The 19802-nt window shown below is 48.0% G+C and overlaps 1 protein-coding gene across 2 annotated transcripts in view; it reads left to right on the top strand.

Annotated features, from left to right (window-relative positions):
- The first annotated feature begins 2377 nt into the window (after positions 1–2377).
- The window catches only part of spdya (speedy/RINGO cell cycle regulator family member A), a 33979-nt gene continuing 16554 nt past the window's right edge, over positions 2378–19802 (top strand). Inside the window, exons 1-4 of one of the 2 annotated variants that reach the window (XM_033020554.1) lie at positions 2378–2511; positions 5501–5671; positions 14887–15127; positions 18334–18392. In XM_033020554.1, the coding sequence (XP_032876445.1) occupies positions 5624–5671; positions 14887–15127; positions 18334–18392 (348 nt within the window). In that variant the 5' untranslated portion in view covers positions 2378–2511; positions 5501–5623. The remainder of the gene's footprint in view (positions 2512–5500; positions 5672–14886; positions 15128–18333; positions 18393–19802) is intronic. The other variant, XM_033020555.1, reaches the window with a different exon arrangement.

The following is a 19802-nucleotide window of genomic DNA, read 5'->3' as shown; positions in this document are numbered from 1 at the left end:
TAGCAATGTTACAAAATTTTGAGATTTTAAAAATCAAGTCTTTAATTTATCCCATCAGATTAAGCATAAAAAGAAGTGTAATTTGACACCTAATTCACTTTCATGTCTTCAGTATTAAAAATGTTATGGCCATTTTCATACTCGGAAATTGGCATCTTGTTCCCTATTGCTTTTTCATTGACTTAACACAAAAGCTGTGATCGAGAACATTTAAAAGCCCATAACTTTCTTAAAATTTAAGAGAACTGAAAGAAATTCAGTTATTATAGATTGAAGCATTCTGAAACAATCTTACTTAGATGACTTGAAATTAAAGCATATAATTAGTTAGTTACCTAATTGTAGCTAATTACAAAATTCAATTACTAGATCTAAACATCTATCCATTTCTTAAGAATAGATTAACATTTTTAAATAGCCTAAGTGTCCAAATAACATTCACACAAGAATTCAGAATATAACATAATTTTTAAATCTCTTTGTCATGGGTTTATAGGCCAAATGGAAGGAATTTAATGTTTAATACCTGTAAATTAATGGCCATTTAAATCAACTTGCGAGTGGGATTATCTGGAACGCGACCATTTGGAACGTTGAGGTTGCGGTGATTTTAGTCCCCATATCGGCAGCAAATACACTGCCGGTTCTTCGGGGGAAAAAATCACCGTTTCGCAACTTAAAATGTGAATTAAATGCATCTTAAGAAACATTTTTATACATAAAAATAAACTACTTTCTTTTACCTGTCCCCTACATAAAATCCGGCCCCGTTGTCAGCGTTGACGGCATCAGAAGCTGATTTTTAAATCACTCCAGCGATTAACTTGTCGGGCGATTTAAAAAAAAAAACACACAGAACGGCCGTTGGAACGATTCTTTAGCAAAATCTTGCACTCCAACAAATATAATCCAGTACTAGGTCGGAAAAAAAACGCGTTTTTACCCCGCCCCCCCTCAAACGCGCCAAAATCGCGCACACGGCCAGTGGCAGAATTGCAGCGCCGCTGAAGGTAAGTATTGTAACATACCTATGTATAGATGCATGATAAAGGGAATAGCGATTGTCACATGTACCGTGATACACTGAGAAACTCTCTCATTTTCCCCAGAGATGCTGCCTGACCCGCTGAGTTACTCCAGCTTTTTGTGCCTACCCACTGAGTGCTGCAGGGCCCAAGAACTGGCAAGTCCAAAGGTGGTGTAGCCAACTGAAAAGACTGTTGGGGTCCTTGGATGGAGTCGAGAGAGGAGGTGTAGGGACAGGTGTTGCATCTTCTGCGGTTGCAGGGGAAGGTACCTGGGGAGGTGGTGGTTTGGGTGGGAAGGGAAGAGTTAACCAGAGAGTTAATGAGGGAACGGTCTCTGCGGAAAGGCGTGGAGATGAGAAGATGTGGCTGGTGGTGAGTTACTCCAGCGTTTTGTGTCTATCTTTGGTGTAAACCGGCATCTGCAGTTCCTTCCTACAGGAGTTTGTTTCTTGATCAAGATTCCAGCATCTGCAGTCTCTTGCTCCTCCTTGTAAAATTACCGGCATCACTGAGCAACTACTGTGTAATAGCTAAATAGAGAAACATTTAAATGTGTTGGGAGATTATAATGATCCCATAGTCCAATAATAAATATTATTAAAATTAGTAACACCCAAACATAATGTATTAATATGTGTAGGAAGGAACTGCAGATGCTGGTTTAAACTGAAGATAGACACACAGCTCAGCGGGACTGGAGAGAGAGAATGGGTGACGTTTCGGGTCTTTCTTCACTTGACCCTTCTTCACTTGACTCGTAACATCGCCCATTCCTTCTCTCCAGAGATGCTGCCTGTCCCGCTGAGTTACTCCAGCATTTTGTGTCTATCTTCGGTGACAGTGACTGACCAGGGTCATGTGATAGGAGCAGAATTAGGCCATTCGGCCCATCAAGTCTACTCCGCCATTCAATCATGGCTGGTCTATCTCTCCCTCCTAACCCCATTCTCCTGCCTTCTCCCCATAACCCCTGACACCTGACTTGGCCTCCACAGCCTTTGCACTGGGCCTGCGGGCTGCCGGCAGCCGTGATGAAGCATGCGTGATGTCACCGAAAGTGCCGGGCGCCGTGACTGAGCATGCTCACTCGAGCTGGAGCTTGCGACTGCCGTGACTGAGCGTGCGCACTGGAGCCGAACGACAGCCCTGCCTGCGCGTGCGCACTGGAGCCGAAGCAAGTCTGCCAGTGCCGTGTCTGAGCAGGCGCACTGGAGTTGGAGCTGCCGGCCGCCGTGTGAGCAGGCGCACTGGAGCATGAAGCTGCCGGCCGCCGTGCCTGAGCAGGCGCACTGGAGCTGTAGCTGCCGGTGCCGCGACTGAGCAGGCGCACTGGAGCTGTAGCTGGAGCTGGAGCTGCCGGTGCCGCGACTGAGCAGGCGCACTGGAGCAGGAGCTGGAGCAGGCGCAGGCGTGTTGTGTCTCCCTGGGCGGACGAGCTGAGGTCCCGTCGCGGCCACTCCCGCTTTAATGCCCCCTCCACTCGGTGAGTCCGCTGCCCCTCCTCCCTCCCTCCCACCCACCACATTGCAGTCCGTCACCTCACCGCCGAGTGTCCGTGTTGTGGGCGGCGGGGTGATGAGGGGACAGTGACAGTGACTGGGCGCCATTTATTGAGGCGTCCACAAGGTGACCACGACCCACTTGCTGAGGGTGTTGGTCTTGTATGGGGTGAGTGTGTGTGTGTGTGGGGTGAGTGTGTGTGGGTGTGGGGTGAGACGGGGGTGGGGGGGAGAGTGTGTGGGGGTGAGCATTTGTGAGTGGGTGTGGTGAGGTGAGTGGTGTGGGTGAGGTGAGTGTGTGTGGCGTGGAAGTAGTGTGTGGGTTAGGTGAAGTGGTGAGTGTTAGGTGAGGTGGGGAGATGAGAGGTGTTTGGGTGAGGGTGTGTGGGGGGAGTGGTGTGGGTTAGGTGAGTGTGTGTGGGTTAGGTGAGTGTGTGTGGGTTAGGTGAGTGTGTGTGTGGGGTGAGTGTGTGTGTGGGTTAGGTGAGTGTGTGTGGGTGAGGTGAGTGTGTGGGTGAGGTGAGTGTGCGGGGTGAGTGAGTGTGTGGGGTGAGTGAGTGTGGGGTGTGTGTGTGTGGGGTGAGTGTGTGTGGGGTGAGTGTGTGTGTGTGGGGGGTGAGTGAGTGTGTGTGGGTGAGGTGAGTGTGTGTGGGTGAGGTGAGTGTGTGGGGTGAGTGAGTGTGTGTGTGTGGGGTGTGTGTGTGGGGGGTGAGTGAGTGTGTGGGGTGAGTGTGTGTGTGGGTGAGTGTGGGTGAGGTGAGCTGGCCACCGGGTGACCATGACTGGGCGCCATTTGCTGAGGGTCTTAGAAACATAGACAACGGGTACAGGAGTAGGCCATTCGGCCCTTCGAGCCAGCACCGCCATTCAACGTGTTCATGGCTGATCATCCCCAATTCCTGCCTTCTCTCCATATCCCTTGATTCCTTTATCCACAAGAGCTCCATCTAACTCTCCCTTGAAAACATCCAGTGACCCGGCCTCCATCGCCCTCTGAGGAAGAGAATTCCACAGGTTCACAGCTCTCTGGGTGAAAAAGTGTTTCCTCGTCTCCATTCTTAAATAGCTAATCCCTTATTCTTAAACAGTGTGACCCCTGGTTCTGGACTCCCCCAACATCGGGAACATGTTTCCTGCATCTAGCCTGTCCAATCCTTTAAGAATTTTATATGTTTCTATAATTATACCCTTTCATCCTTCTAAATTCCAGCAAATACAAGCCCAGTCGACCCATTCTTTCATCATATGTCAGTCCTAAGGTTGCCAACAGTCCCGTATTAGCCAGGACATCCCGTATATGTGGTTAAAATTGGTTTGTCCCGTACGGGACCGCCCTTGTCCCGTATTTGACTGCTACTACTCGGGTCGAGGGGACTGTCGGGTCGGAGCGTCGCATCCAGTCCCGCCTCACCCGTTCCCGCCTCACCCGTCCCGAAGTAGTGCGGCAGCAGCACGTGGCCTCGTCGGTCGGCAGCCCGGCCAGCTGTCCGACCTTCGGACCTTCGCTTACCGCCGACACCACCACCCCTCCTTCTCATGGCCGATCATCGGTTCATGAGTTGGATTGGGCGCCGGACTTTGCGACATCGGCCAAAACACCCGCCGGCTGGCTTTGTGTGCAGTCCAGCACCCGGGCCAACTCATCATTCACCCAGCCACGGTCGAGTCGGTCAACGAATTGCCGTCGGGAATTTGTCCCGTATTTTCACCTTTTGTCCCTTATTTGGGACTGAGAAAGTTGGCAGCCCTAGTCAGTCCCGCCATCCTGGGAATACACTGCACTCCCTCAATAGCAAGAATGTCCTTCCTCAAATTAGGAAACCAAGCCTGCACACAGTACTACAGGTGCGGCCTCACCAGCAGTACAACAGCAGTAGGTCCTCCTTGCTCCTAAACTCAGATCCTCTCGCGATGAAGCCAAACATGCCTTTAGCTATCTTCACCTCCTGCTGTACGTGCATGCTTACTTTCAGTGACTTGGTTGGATATCAAGCAAAGCAACAGCCCCTTCGGCCCACGATGTTTGTGCTGAACACGATGCCAAGATATTTTAGTACAGATTACTAAGTGAAGAAGGGTCTCGACCCGAAACGGCACCTACTCCTTCTCTCCAGAGGTGCTGCCAGTCCCGCTGAGTTACTCCAGCATTTTGTGTCTGATTAAGTTTAGTTTATTGTCACTCGGTGAGTCTGCTGCCTCCCTTCACACCAGCACCACTCACGACATTGCATCGACCACACACTAAGTGTTGATGTTGTAGGTGGATGGCCGGCGAGGTGAGGTGTCCACAGGGTGGCCTCGTCCATTACTGTGACTGGTATAATATGCTGTGGTGGGGTGAGGTGTCCACGGGGTGACCATGACCGGGCGCCAGTTGCTGAGGGTGTTGCTTGGAAATGCAGAGCAATCATCCTCCAATTATATCAAGCACAGCAACGGGCCCTTCGGCCCTCAATGTTTGTGCTGAACTTTAGTTTTAGTTTTAGAGATACAGCGCGGAAATAGGCCCTTTGGCCCACCGGGTCCGCGCCGACCAGCGATCCCCGCACATTAACACTATGCTGCCCATTCAGTGGAAAGACTATATATACATGATTACAATCGAGCTGTCCACAGTGTGCATATACAGCATAAAGGGAATTAGGTGTATAATATTTAGTTCAAGATAAAGTTCAGTAAAGTCCGATTAAAGATAGATCTAGTCTCTGCCTGCACATGTTACACATCCCTCCATTCCCTGCATATCCATGCAACTATCTAAAAGTCTCTTAAACACCACTATTGGATCTGCTTCCACCACCACCCCTGGCAGTGCATTCCAGGGTAAGAAAACTTTCCCCACACGCTTCCTTTAAATTCTGCTCCTTTCACGTTCAAGTTTTGCCCTCTAGTATTTGGCCTTTTCATCTTGGGAAATTTGCTCGGGCTGTCTACCCTATCTGTGCCTCTCATAATTTTATATACTTCTCTCAGGCCTTTCAGACAAAACAATCCAAGGAGACACAAGGAACTGCAGGTGCTGAAATCTTGTCTAGAACCGCAAAGTGCCTGAGGAGCCCAGTGGGCCAAGCGGTCGTCTATCCATGTTCTCCCAAGATGCTGCCTGATCTGCTGAGTTACTCGTGCACTTTGTGCCCTACCCAGGTTTGTCCAATCTCTCTTTTATAGTTAATGCCCTCTAATCCAGGCAGCATCCTGGTAAACCTCCTCGCCACCCTCTCCAAAGTCTCCACATCCTTCCTGAACTGGGATATCCTGAACTGGCCACAATACTCCAAAGTGGGACCAAAAGATAATCTAAAGGGCCTGTCCTACTTTCACGACCTAATTCACCACCTCTGCCGAGTTTGCCCTTGACTCATACTCGCAGCATGGTCGTCACGAGGTCGTAGCCGGTCGTGATGCTAGTCGTATGTGCTCTTGGCATCAAGTAGGTCGCGGCGTTTTTTTCTAGCCTGATGAAAAATATCCACGAGTAAAAAAGGTTGTGAAAGTGGGACTGCAACCTTTATGGAGCTGCAATATGACTTCCTGACTCTTGCACTAATCCCTGACTGATGAAGGCAGGCATACCATACATCACATTCACTGTTCCATTTCATTCTATCCAGCTGTGTTGGACTTGGACCCCAAGATCCCTCTGCATTTCAATGTTGTTAAGGGTCCTTAGATTAACTCCATACGTTCCCCTTACATTTGACCTCCCTAAATGCAACACCTCACATTAAATGAACGTCCTTCTGCTGCATTCCTTGACAGCCACCTTCACTGTTCACATCTCCACCAATTTGTGTAGTCATCTGCAATCTGAAGAAGGGTTTCGGCCCGAAACGTTGCCTATTTCCTTCGCTCCATAGATGCTGCTGCACCCGCTGAGTTTCTCCAGCATTTTTGTGTACCTAGCAATATTTTTGTCTGAGTTGTTTACACATCACAACGAATCAGTCCCAACACTAATTCTTGTAGAACACCGCTGATCATAGACCTCTAGCCAGGATAATACCTTTCCATCACGACCGTCTGTCTTCTGTGGTAAGCCTGTTCTGAATCCAAACTGCTAGTCACCATAGATCCCGTGCATCTTAAACTTCTGGGATCAGGCATATCACGGGGGACCTTGTCGGATGCCTAAAGGACCTGTCCCACTTAGACGATTTTTTAGGCGACTAGACTGTCGCCACATGGTCGCAGGGTGTCGCCTGTATGGTCGTGAGTCGTCTCCTCAGTCGCCCAAAGAGTCGTAGCGTCTATCTGGTCGCCTGCTGGATTTTCAACATGTTGAAATTTCTTTGGATACAGTCGGCGACAGTGGGTTTGACGCCAATGAGCGTAGCTTGACTTCTCCTGACGTAGGTGCTGTCGTAGTTGTCGCCATGTTAATGTAGGTTGTCGCCGCTGCTGATTTCGTTTTTTTCTTTTTGTTAAAGTAATGATTCTATTTCAAATTTTATGTCGAAAGGGAGCTCCAGTCGCCGGTGTTTCGGCAACCTGCTACGAGAATGACAGTCGCCTAAAAATAGCCTGATTGGGACAGGTCCTTTACAAAAGTCCATGTAGACAACATTCAGATTCAGATTCAATTTTAATTGTCATTGTCAGTGTGCAATACAGAGACAACGAAATGCATTTAGCATCTCCCTGGAAGAGCGACATAGCAAATGATTTGAATAATAATTCACTGCCCTACCCTCATAAATCACCTTCGTCATCTCAAGAAACTCAATCAAGTTTGTAAGGCATGACCGCCCTGACACAACGCCATGCCTATTATCTTAATTACCCACTCTTCCAAATACGAGTAAATCCCATCCTTAAGAATCCTCTTCAATAGACTCCCTACCACTAATGTGAGGCTCATTGGTCTGTAATTTCCAGGACTATCCACATATTTCCCTTTTTAAATAAAGAAACAACACTGGCTGCTCCAGGATCTCGCCTGTGACTAGAGAAGATACAAAATTCCCAAGCATATTTGTATAACCCACTTATCTCACTGTTCTCCGCGCCCTTCCCCATGGTGGATACCGATGCAAAGTACTCGCCTACATTCTGTGATTCCAAGCGTAGTTTCCCTTTATCCTATCTTCTCCCTAGTTACCCTCTTGTTTTTAATATATTTTAACAAAGCCGTGGGATTCTCTTGAAGATGATTTGACAATGCCATTTCATGGGCCCTTCTAGCCCTCCTCATTCCCTGCTTGAGTTCTTTCCCGCTTTCTTTATATTCTTCCTAAACCTTGCATATATGCTTTTTTTCCCTTTGCTTGTCCTTACTGCAATATGGGGGTCCTGAACTCTGATCAACTAGTCAAAAGGTGGACTTAGAACATAGAACAGTACAACACATGAGCAGGCCCTTCGGCCCACAATGTCTCACTGAACACGATGCCAAGACCAATTCTTTACTGCCCATTCACACTCCATACCTCTCCATTCCTTGCATATCCATGTGCCTATTCAAAAGCCTCTTAAATCCCACTATTGCATCTGCCTCAACCTACTCCAGCAGGAAATTCCAGGCACTCACCGTGCTCTGTGTAATAGCAGCGCATTTGGAAAGCTGTGACAGGATCGGTCAAACTCAGCGTGGATTTGTGAAGGGGAAATCATGCTTGTCTAATCTTCTGGAATTTTTCGAGGATGTAACAAGTAGAATGGATAATGGAGAGCCAATGGATGTGGTGTAGCTGGAATTTCAAAAAGCCTTTGACTAGGTCCCACACAAGAGATTAGTGGGCACAATTAGAGCACATGATATTGGGGGTAGGGTATTGACATGGACAGAGAACTGGTTGGCAGACAGGAAGCAAAGAGTAGAGATTAATGTGTCCTTTCAGAATGGCAGGTAGTGACATGGGATGATTTTATAAGCATCATGTCATTTATTCCTGATGCCATGGCAGAAAGACATTTGGCCTATCAAATCTATTGCTACTCCCAGAGTGATTCCATCAGTACCGTTCCTCCACAGCTCGCTGCAACCTATTCCCTGTCACATGCCATGAATTTGAACCTACCCACACTGAATGCAATTTACAGAGGCCTATTAACCTGCCAACCAGCCCCATCTTTGGACGTACATGATAAATGGTAGGGAATTGAAGAATACAGTTGAACAGAGGGATCTGGGAATAACCGTGCATAGTTCCTTGAAGGTGGAATCTCATATAGATAGGGTGGTAAAGAAAGCTTTTGGTATGCTAGCCTTTATAAATCAGAGCGTTGAGTATAGAAGCTGGGATGTAATGTTAAAATTGTACAAGGCATTGGTGAGACCAAATCTGGAGTATGGTGTACAATTTTGGTCGCCCAATTATAGGAAGGATGTCAACAAAATAGAGAGAGTACAGAGGAGATTTACTAGAATGTTGCCTGGGTTTCAACAACTAAGTTACAGAGATAGGTTGAATAAGTTAGGTCTTTATTCTCTGGAGCGCAGAAGGTTAAGGGGGGACTTGATAGAGGTCTTTAAAATGATAAGATGGATAGACAGAGTTGATGTGATCAAACTTTTCCCTTTGAGAATAAGGAAGATTCAAACAAGAGGACATGACTTCAGAATTAAGGGACAGAAGTTTAGGGGTAACATGAGGGGGAACTTCTTTACTCAGAGAGTGGTAGCGGTGTGGAATGAGCTTCCAGTGGAAGTGGTGGCGGCAGGTTCGTTGGTATCATTTAAAAATAAATTGGATAGGCATATGGATGAGAAGGGAATGGAGGGTTATGGTATGAGTGCAGGCAGGTGGGACTAAGGGAAAAAAGTTGTTCGGCACGGACTTGTAGGGCCGAGATGGCCTGTTTCCGTGCTGTAATTGTTATATGGTTATATGGTAGTTGTAGGGAGAGCGTGTGGTCATTGGGAGAGCGTGCAAACTCCACACAGACATCAGCTGAGGTCAGCATTGAACATGGTGGACTGTGAGACAACCACAGTGCCTGCTGTGCTGTCCATTTAGTTGATCACAAATGTATATTTAATTATGGGCTGTGAGACCTTTAACACTATCCTGAAGAGATTTACTGGCAGTGAAGCAGGAAACCGTGCAGGCAATTTGCGTGCAGTAAGCCTCAATGATCAATTATGCTTTTATTGTCATGTGCGAACTGGAAATGCAAAGTGACATTTTTACTTACAAACAATCCAGTAGAGTATTGTCATACCTAAGCAGATCCCCGATTAGCAAATTGTACAGAAAAAATCTACTGCTCCCGTCTGCAAGAGATGCCATGTTTTGGCACCATTTTCAAAGTCCAGTCCGCTCTCTACATATTATGAACGGTGCCCGATCCAGGCAAGCCATGGGCTGCTTGCGTCTTCTAGCCGTCGCCCTCCTTGGACCTTCCTTGGACCTTGGGTCGACTGCCAACACAGACAAAGTGGGCCCCCGACTGCAGGAAGGAAATCCCCAGGCACTCCAAATCTGCCTTCTGGGCCGGGTGGATCCCCAGCAACACCCAAGGCAACTGATCCATCCAGTCTGGGCCTTCAGCGCCGACTTCAAATGTCGATAGATGCGCTTCAACCCATTGGCCTGAGGGTAATAGGCGGTGGTATGATGCAGCTGCGTCCCATACAGCTGTACCAGAGCCGACCACAAGGCAGAAGTAAACTGGGCACCACGGTCGGTGGAGATGTCGGCAGGTACACCAAAACGAGCCACCCAGTGGGCCGCGAAAGCCCGAGCACAAGATGTGGCGGAGGTGTCAGAGAATGGAACGGCCTCTGGCCATCTCGTGAAGCGATCCACCATTGTGAGCAGGGTGCGACGTCGGTAGCGGATCCACCAAATCGACGTGGATGTGCTCAAACCTATGCCGGGGAACCACAAAATCCTGCAGCGGCGCTCGTACAAATCGCTGGACTTTGGACGTCTGACAGGGAATGCAGGCCCTAGCCCAGGCTGCAACCTGTTTACGAAGCCCTGCCAGACAAACTTGTCCGCCACCAACACAGAAGTCGCCCGGATGGAAGGGTGTGCCAGGCCGTGGACAGCGTCGAATACACGCTGCCTCCAACCCACGGGGACGATAGGACACGACCTCCCGGTGGAAATGCCGCAGAGGACCGTCACACTTGCAGGACCAAATGGAACATCGGCCAATACCAATCCCGACGCTGCGGTCCCATAGGCGTCCATCTCACCACCTTCATGTTGCGCAGCAGCCAGCCCAGATTAGTCCATGCCGGGTGCATGGACAACACGGCCAGGACTGCAGGGTGAGACAAAGCATCCGCGACCAGGTTCTGCTTGCCCGCCACGTGCTGGACATCGGTGGTGTACTCTGACACAAACGGCAGGTGCCGCTGTTGCCGAACTGATCACGGATCGGCCATCTTTGTAAACGCAAACGTTTGGTCCGTGAACGCCGTGAAAGGTCTGCCCTCGAGGAAATAGCTAAAGTGACGGACATCCAAATAAAGGGCCAGAAGCTCTAGATCAAACGCCAGAGAACGCAGGTGCTAGTTAAAAAAACAAGCGTTTGCCAGCGTCTGTCAATAAATTGTTCCAGGACCCCTCCGACAGCGATATCCGAGGCTCCACGGTGAGGGCGGTAGGAGCAGCAGCAGCAGCATGGTGGCCTTGGCCAGCGCTTCTTTAGCACCGTCGAAACAAACCGCAATCTCGGCGTCCCACACCAGGTCCCGCGGATTTTCCGGCACGAAACGATGATGGAGATTCACTATGGCGATTAACTCGGCTTGATGGTGGCTACACTACATTGATGGTGAGCGGCCGATGAAGCACCCTGTGAGGTGACATGGTGTCCCAGGAAGGAAATAGAGCGGAGCAGAAACTGACATTTGATCACCAGCCCGTGGTCCTTAAGCTGCTGGAACAGCACCCGGAGGTACGCGCAGTGTTCCTGATGGGAGCGGCTGGCGACCAGAATGTCATCCAAGTACACAAACACGAAATCCGACCCCCGGCTGGTGGCCGTCTATATGAGCGAGCATCTCGCTCATCAATGTGGACGGCTTGCGATCGCCGAGGCTGTCCATGTGTATCAAGCGGGCCGCGCGATTGCGGCGACTGAGCCCAAAAGTGCGGAGCAGCAGAGCCTTGAGACCTTCGTGCTTGCCGAACGCAGGCGGATTTTGCAGGTATGGCAGCAGGTGGCGGTCTCTTGACTGAGCACCCCCACCACGTAGAAGTAGCGGGTGGCATCCGCGACGATGTTGCAGAGTTCGAATTGAGCCTCAATGTATGCGAACCACACTTGAGGCTATACCGCCCAGAAAATGGACAGTTCCAGGGCAACCACGTTTTACTGGGCGTCGAGGTTTTCTGCGGCGTTCATTTTAAAGATCCGAAAAAGCGTTCGGACCAGCACTTTAGCGAAACAGGTAGGTTGAGTTAAATAATTTTTATTGGCTAACGAAAACGATAATTGAACTCAGTACACGCGTGCCTGGTCAGCTAACACTGTAATAGCTCCTGCTGCTGGGAGGAGCGCTGACGACTGACTAGAAAAGCCCGCGAACGAACCCTCCCGGTCACATGATGAAGCCAACCAATGACGAGGGTTCGAACTTTCCCAAACCACCACTAGGTGCTGCTACAGTACATTGATTATTAGACTGGACTGAGTAAAGATGGCAGATTTATTTCCTGGAAGGGCATCCGGATAAGTTTAAAGATGTGATAACCATAAAACCCTAGCTATACTGTAGCTATTCTTAAAGTTCTTTCTTCTTCCCTTCTCCCGTCATGTACTATGATTACATATTGTGTTGTGCTGCAACAAGTAAGAATTTAATTGTCCTATCTGGGACACATGACAATAAACTCTCTTGGAATATAAGTATAGTTTAGTGTATTGTGTACAGGTACAATGTAAAGCTTTTTTGTTGCGTGCTATTCTGTCAGTGGAAAGACTACGTGATTACATTCAAGCCATCCACAGTGTACAGATACAGGATAAAGGCAATGACATTTAGTGCAAAACAAAGTCCAATTAAGGATAGTCTGAGGATCTCCAATGAGGTAGATGGTAGCTTGCTTACAGGGATTTTAATGTGTCTTTGGATCAATGATCCAGAATGATAGTCCAGTAATGTAACCACATAGAGACTCTCCCTGTATGAAGGATGGCTTGTTTTCATTCCATTTTCGTGGTTCCGATGTGGCCATTGTGGGAAGCACAGATCCTTGCACGCACGAGTTGCCTGATAGGACACGTAGGTGGATAGTTTGTGAGGTGGGATGCTCATTAGAAGAGACCCGAGGGGCAACATCTTCAAACGAGGTGGTACATGAGGTGCCTGCCAGAGAAGGTAGTTGAGGCAGATACAATGACAACATTTAAAACTTATTTGGACAGGTACTTGCTTTAAGAAAGGTTTAGAGGGATTTCGACCAAACATGGGGAAATGGGATAAGCTTAGATGGGTACCTTGATCGGCATGGTTGAGTTGGGCCGCAGGGTCTGTTTTGTGTTGCATGATTCTGTGACGCCTAAGGGTCCTGCCATTTACGTGTACCTGTGGTCCTTAACCTTTTTGGCATACGTACGAGCATTTGCGAACAAAATACTGTATGTCGTATGTACCTTTGTTAGGTTCCTAAAAACGGGCTCAACAAATGGATATGTTATTGATGACCTCTTCATGTCCCCCGGTAAAGTCCCAAAAGATGGGGGGTCTTGACCCCCAGGTTAAGAACCACTGCTGTATACTTTTCTCTTACATTTGATTGCCCAAAGTGTGACACTTCACACCTGCACAAATTAAACTCCATTTGCCATTTCACTGCCCATGTACCTGACTTTTCTATATACTGCTGTATCCTCTGAAAGTTTTCCTCATAATCTACGTCTCCAACAACTTCTATGTAGCCGGCAAACATAGAAACCAGCCCACCTACATTTTTGTCCATATCATTTGTATTTGTGACTTTAGACTTTCGAGATACAGCTCTTTGGCCCACCGAGTCCATGCCGACCAACGATCATCTCATACACTAGCTCTATCCTACACACTGGGGACAGTTTACAAATTAACCTACAAACCTGTACGTCTTCCTGGCCAAGCTGGCCATCCGCGAGTCACGGTGCCAGGTGGTGGAGGGCTCTACCCAAGCCGGCTGCCTGCCCCTTTTCCGGGGATACATCCGTGCCCGGGTGCGGTTAGAAAGGGAATACGCCCTGTCCACGGGCACCCTGAGGGAGTTCCGGGACCGCTGGGCTCCGCAGGGTGTTGAACGTATCCTCAATAAGGATTTTATCATAGTTGTATAGTAGGTTATTATGGATATATGTTTGTATTGTATTATGGTGGGTTCTGGCTTGTTTTATTGTAGTGTAATTATTGTTTTTTAATAATTGAATAAATTTTTGGATTAAAAAAAACAAAAAAAACCTGTACGTCTTTGATTAGATTGGAAGGCTTTAACAATCACAAGTTGGATAAGGCATAATGGTTGTTTAGTTTAGAGATACAGCGTGGAAACAAGCCCTTTTGTCCGTGACGACCAGCAATCACACATAAACTAGTTCTATCCTACACACACTAGGGACAATTTACAGAAGCCAATTAACATAAGTCTTTGGAGTGTGGGAGGAAACCTACACAGTCAGGGGAGAATGCGCAAACTCCACACAGACAGCACCCGTAGTCAGGATCGAACCGGGTCTCCAACGCTGTGAGGCAGCAACTCTACCGCTGCTCCACAGTGACATCCTAAAACTATGTTCAGCTTTGGCTTTCCAAATTCATATAGACCTTGCAAAGGGCACAACATATATTTAACAGAATTGTTCCTGGATCCCAGGGGTTGGTTTTGAGTAGAGTTTGCACAGATAAGAGTTATACTCCACGGAATTTAGAAGATTAAATGGTGATTGGGAGTTAGGAATCCAGTTCCCACTCACCACTTGAGCAGGTGCTGAGCCACCATCTTGGTAAGGGACATGTCAAGCCCCAGACAGTGGTTAAAGGGTCTGGTTTGGTCATATATTTGACCAAACCAGGTGAGGGGCAGCAGACTTTCTTCTGTAAAAGATATGAGTAAACCTGATGAAGGGTCTGGATCCAAAACGTCACCTATTCCTTTTCTCAAGAGATGCTGCCTGACCCGCTGAGTTACTTCAGCATTTTGTGTCTCTTCTGAGTAAGCCAGATGTTATTTTAAATGACAATCCAGAGGTTTCATTGCTATCATTCACTAATGCCACCTGTTTATCTTGGATGTCAATTTAAACCGCTAGTTTTTGTAGTGGAATTTGAGCACTTACCGTTGAATTATTAGTCTAGGTCTCTGAATTGCGAGTCCATAATTATTACTAGTTAATGCCACCGTACTCTTTGGGTGATCATGAGACTATTGGTTCCTAACATTACTTTATGGTGTTACTTTCAGAAAATTATGAGGAACAGCCAGCTCTGCTGTCAGACTCCACCATCAATTACCATCCGCATGAAATCTATCAGTACAACGTTAAACCAGCAGAGGAAAGGGACAAAGCTGAAGCAAGCATGTGCACAAAAAGCTCAGAGAATGCATGGAAAGAATATTCATTTAATTTCAAAGCCCAAACATGCGAGAGGGCCTTGTCTCATTATTCAGCGCCAAGAAATGGCAACTTTCTTCAAATTATTTGGTAAGTACGGTTGGAAAAGCGAGAGTAATGTGTAGTGGGTAGTTTGTAGTTATAGAGATACAGCGCGGAAACAGGCCCGAGTCCGCGCCGACCAGCGATCCCCCGTACACCAGCACTATCCTACAACACTCAGGGACAATTTACAGACTTTTACCGAGGCCAATTAACTTGCAATCCTACACGTCTGTCTTTGGAGTGTGGGAGAAAACCGGAGCACCCGGGGTAAAGCCATCAAGGGGAGAAGGTACAAATTCCAGACAGACGGCACGTAGTCAGGATCGGACCCGGTTCTCTGGTGCTGGCTGTAATGCCCCTGTCCCACTTAGGAAACCTGAACGGAAACCTCTGGAGACTTTGCGCCCCACCCAAGGTTTCCGTGTGGTTCCAGGAGTTTTTTTGTCAGTCTCCCTACCTGCTTCCACTACCTGCAACCTCCGGCAACCCCTGGGAACCGCACGGAAACCTTGGGTGGGGCGCAAAGTCTCCAGAGGTTTCCGTTCAGGTTTCCTAAGTGGGACAGGGGCATTTGGCAGCATCTATATAACCATATAACAATTACAGCATGGAAACAGGCCATCTCGACCCTTCTAGTCCGTGCCGAACACGTATTCTCCCCTAGTCCCATATACCTGCGCTCAGACCATAACCCTCCATTCCTTTCCCGTCCATATAACTATCCAATTTATTTTTAAATGATAAAATCGAACCTGCCTCCACCACCTTCCCTGGAAGCTCATTCCACACAGCCACCACTCTCTGAGTAAATAAGTTCCCCCTCATGTTACCCCTAAACTTCTGTCCCTTAATTCTCAAGTCATGTCCCCTTGTTTGAATCTTCCCTACTCTCAGTGGGAAAAGCTTATCCACGTCAACTCTGTCTATCCCTCTCATCATTTTAAAGACCTCTATCAAGTCCCCCCTTAACCTTCTGCGCTCCAAAGAATAAAGCCCTAACTTGTTCAACCTTTCTCTGTAACTTAGTTGCTGAAACCCAGGCAACATTCTAGTAAATCTCCTCTGTACTCTCTCTATTTTGTTGACATCCTTCCTATAATTAGGCGACCAAAATTGTACCCCATCTCTACTACTGCGCCACTGTGCCGCTCCTGATGAATGTTATATATGCAAGTTGGTCAGCAAACCAATTGCAAATGCACTCGAAGATATCCTGATGTTTGTTTGTTCAATATTGGCAAATGTAAAAAGCCCCTTTGATTAACATAGTCATATTTTAGAACATTTTGTTCCATGAAATACAAATCCTTAAGAGAGGTCGTCTTATTATTGATATGAGCCAAATTCATAAGTGCATAACTTGTCAAAAATATGATTTTAAATCATTGGGGAAGAAAAAACTATTTTGGGGAGAACACATCCGAAGCATCCTGCATAGTATTTGTTTAAGAAGGAACTGCAGATGCTGGAAAATCGAAGGTAGACAAAAATGCTGGAGAAACTCAACGGGTGCAGCAGCATCTATGGAGCGAAGGAAATATGCAACGTTTCGGCCCGAAACTTTGCCTATTTCCTTTGCTCCATAGATGCTGCTGCACCCGCTGAGTTTCTCCAGCATTTTTGTCTACCTGCATAGTATTTGTCTACCTCCTGCTTTAGAGTGAGTACAATATATGTTTATTAAACAGATACATAGAATGAGAAGGTTGGCCTTTGAGAAGACATTGAGATGAATGGGCCTAGATTCTCTGGAAAAGTGAATGGTAATGTTGTTGAAAGAAAACATATTTTGGAGCCTAGACACACAATGCTGGAGTAACCCAGCGGGACAGGCAGCATCTCTGGAAGAAGGAATGGGTGACGTTTCGGGTCGAGACCCTTGGAGTCTGACAGGATAGATGCTGGATAGATTTTCTTTGGCTTGAGAATCTTAAATTAGGGATAAATCGCAAGATTAATATCAGGAGAAATGTCTTTACTCAGATAGTGTAAATCTTTGAATTTCTTTACTCCAGTGCATAGTAAATCCTCAATCATATTTGGAGAATGAAGGTGGACTGGTTTCTTGAAGGAAAATATTGGATAATAAGTAGAAAGGACATTTATGGCAATGTTGTCCGTTACGAGCAGAGTCAGTGTAGATTGAGGTTGTCTTCATTCCCTTTGTGAGCGGAGATTTAACTGAGGTCACAGAATGATACAGTGTGGAAACAGGCCCTTCGGCCCAACTCACCCACACCGGCCAACAATGTCCCAGCTACACTAGTCATACTTGCCTATGCTTGGTCCATAGCCCTCCTATCCATGTACCTGTCAAACTGTTTCTTAAACGATGGGATAGTCCCAGCCTCAACTACCTCCTCTGGCAGCTTGTTCCATACACCCACCACCCTATGTGTGAAAAAGTTACCCCTCGGATTCCTATTAAATCTTTTCCCCTTCACCTTGAAGTCCTCTGGTCCTCGATCCCCCACTCTGGGTAAAAGACTCTCCACAATATATTCCTCTCATGATTTTATACACCTCTATAAGATCTCCCCTCATCCTCCTACGCTCCATGGAATAGAGACCCAGCCTACTCAACCTCTCCCTTTAGCTCACACCCTCTAGTGCTGGCAACATCCTTGTAAATCTTTTCTGAACCCTTTCAAGCTTGACAATATCTTTCCTATAACATGGTGCCCAGAACTGAACACAATATTCTAAATATGGTCTCACCAACGTCTTATAAAACTGCAACATGACCTCCCAACTTCTATACTGATATACTATAAAATAAAGGAGAAAATGACATTTTCCATAGCAGAGAAGATAGAAGTAAGTGATAGATTTGTTAATTTGTACAAATATTGGAGAGAAGTTGAGAATTTTATTTTTCATTTAGTGAGTAGGGGAGTGGGTTGGGGGGAGGCAGGAACTCATGATCTGAATGGGCGACAGAGTCCGCCACTGTCGCTGACTTCCTCCTCCAACCTCTCCGGTTCCCGGTCTTCAGGGGCTAGCAAGAGACGAGGTTCCCAATCCAAGCCGGCTACAGGCATCTCAGGCGAGGCTCGTACTCCATGGTGGACGAGGCCAGGCCTGCTGTTAACATTCATATTTAATATATCACGTGTTACAGTTCAGGTGGTTGGAGTGCCTGGTTGACCAACATTTATCCATAATATTTTAAAATCTATACTCTTGAATCAGTGCAATAAAGTTCTGCTTGAAGCATTAAGATCATTTCTTTTGCTGCTGTTGCCTCACAGACGATGACTTAATCCAAGATTTCCTGTGGATGGATTGCTGTTGTAAAGTCTCTGACAAGGTACATGATTTACTAAACAGTTTCAAACTTTAACAATAGAAACATTGAATAAAGATATTCTGCCAGTTTTCAGATCAATCTATCTATCTATACATAACTAAAACTCTGATCTTGTTTTCTTCTGGTTTGGCGGTCTTTCTATTTGCGCAAAAACGGTTTGCGATAGCGCTATGATTTTTTGTCAGTTCACTCACCGTTCTCCTATGCTGCGAGTGCACCATTTCGTTCCTCGGTTGAATGTCGTAAAAGTTAGCGAGGTTTAAAAATCTTAAAAACAGTGCATGCGCAGATTGATCTCTTCTGCTAGTCGGCGCCACGCAGATTAGTCTCTTCCCCTGTCACTCCCCGGGACGGTCTGCTCCTTCCTGCGCCATCGGGTCTTTACTGGAGCTGAGGAAAGCCGGCGGAGGTTTCCAACCAGACTTTCGGACGGACCTGAAGCAGCCCAGCTCAGCCCAGCCCCAAGCAGCAGCCCAGCCCCAAGCAGCAGCCCAGCCCCTAGAAGCAGCCCAGCGTCAGAGACCCGACCCAGCCCAACATGGGAGACCCAGCCCAGAGTCGGAGACCCAGCCCAGCCCAAAGTCAGGGACCCAGTCCAGCCCGGAGCCGGAGATGTCGCCAAACGGAAAGCGGAGACTCTGATCCCGGCGGAGGAGAACAACCAGCGACCAGTGCCCGCTGTGAGTCCCCATCGCACTGTCAATTCCAGCCAATACCCCTCTGGTCGCCCTCGATGGCTCCTCCCCCCCTCCCCCGTGATGCCCCCTCTCCCCCATGGCTCTTCCCCGTGTTTTCTCAGAGCTCTCTCCCCCCTGCCCACACACCCCTCTTCCCCCACAACTCACCCCCCACACACCCCTCTCCCACCACACAACACCCCCCCCACCCACACGCCCCTCCCCCCACAAGCCCCCCTGCCTACACACCCCCCCGCCCACACACTCCTCTCCCCCCACAACTCACCCCCCACACACCCCTCTCCCACCACACAACACCCCCCTGCCCACACACCCCCCCCCCCACACACACCCCCCCCACACACACCCCCCCCCACACATCCCCCCACACACATCCCCCTCACACACCCCTCCCCCACATACACCCCCGCCCACACCCCCCGCCCCTACAACACTCCCTTCCCCACACAAACCCACCCCCCCCAGACACCGCCCCCCACACACACACACACACACACACACACACCCCACAACCGCCCACCCCCCCCACCACCCTCTCCCCCCTCCTACACCTCTCTGTCCATGGAGTGCTCAGGGATGAGGGGAAATGAGCCGCGCCTGCGCATTTAATTGCCAGGCATCAGATCCTGCTGGGAATCGTACTCATAGAGCCTTAAGGGGTACTGATTATGAAATGAAAATGTCATGTTGCTGCATTGAGATTCTTTGCCAT

The sequence above is a fragment of the Amblyraja radiata genome, chromosome 5 (genome assembly GCF_010909765.2).
Source record: "Amblyraja radiata isolate CabotCenter1 chromosome 5, sAmbRad1.1.pri, whole genome shotgun sequence".
NCBI lineage: Eukaryota > Metazoa > Chordata > Chondrichthyes > Rajiformes > Rajidae > Amblyraja > Amblyraja radiata.
The sequence above is the reverse complement of the archived record's forward strand: the minus strand, read 5'-3'. Positions and strand labels throughout refer to the sequence as shown.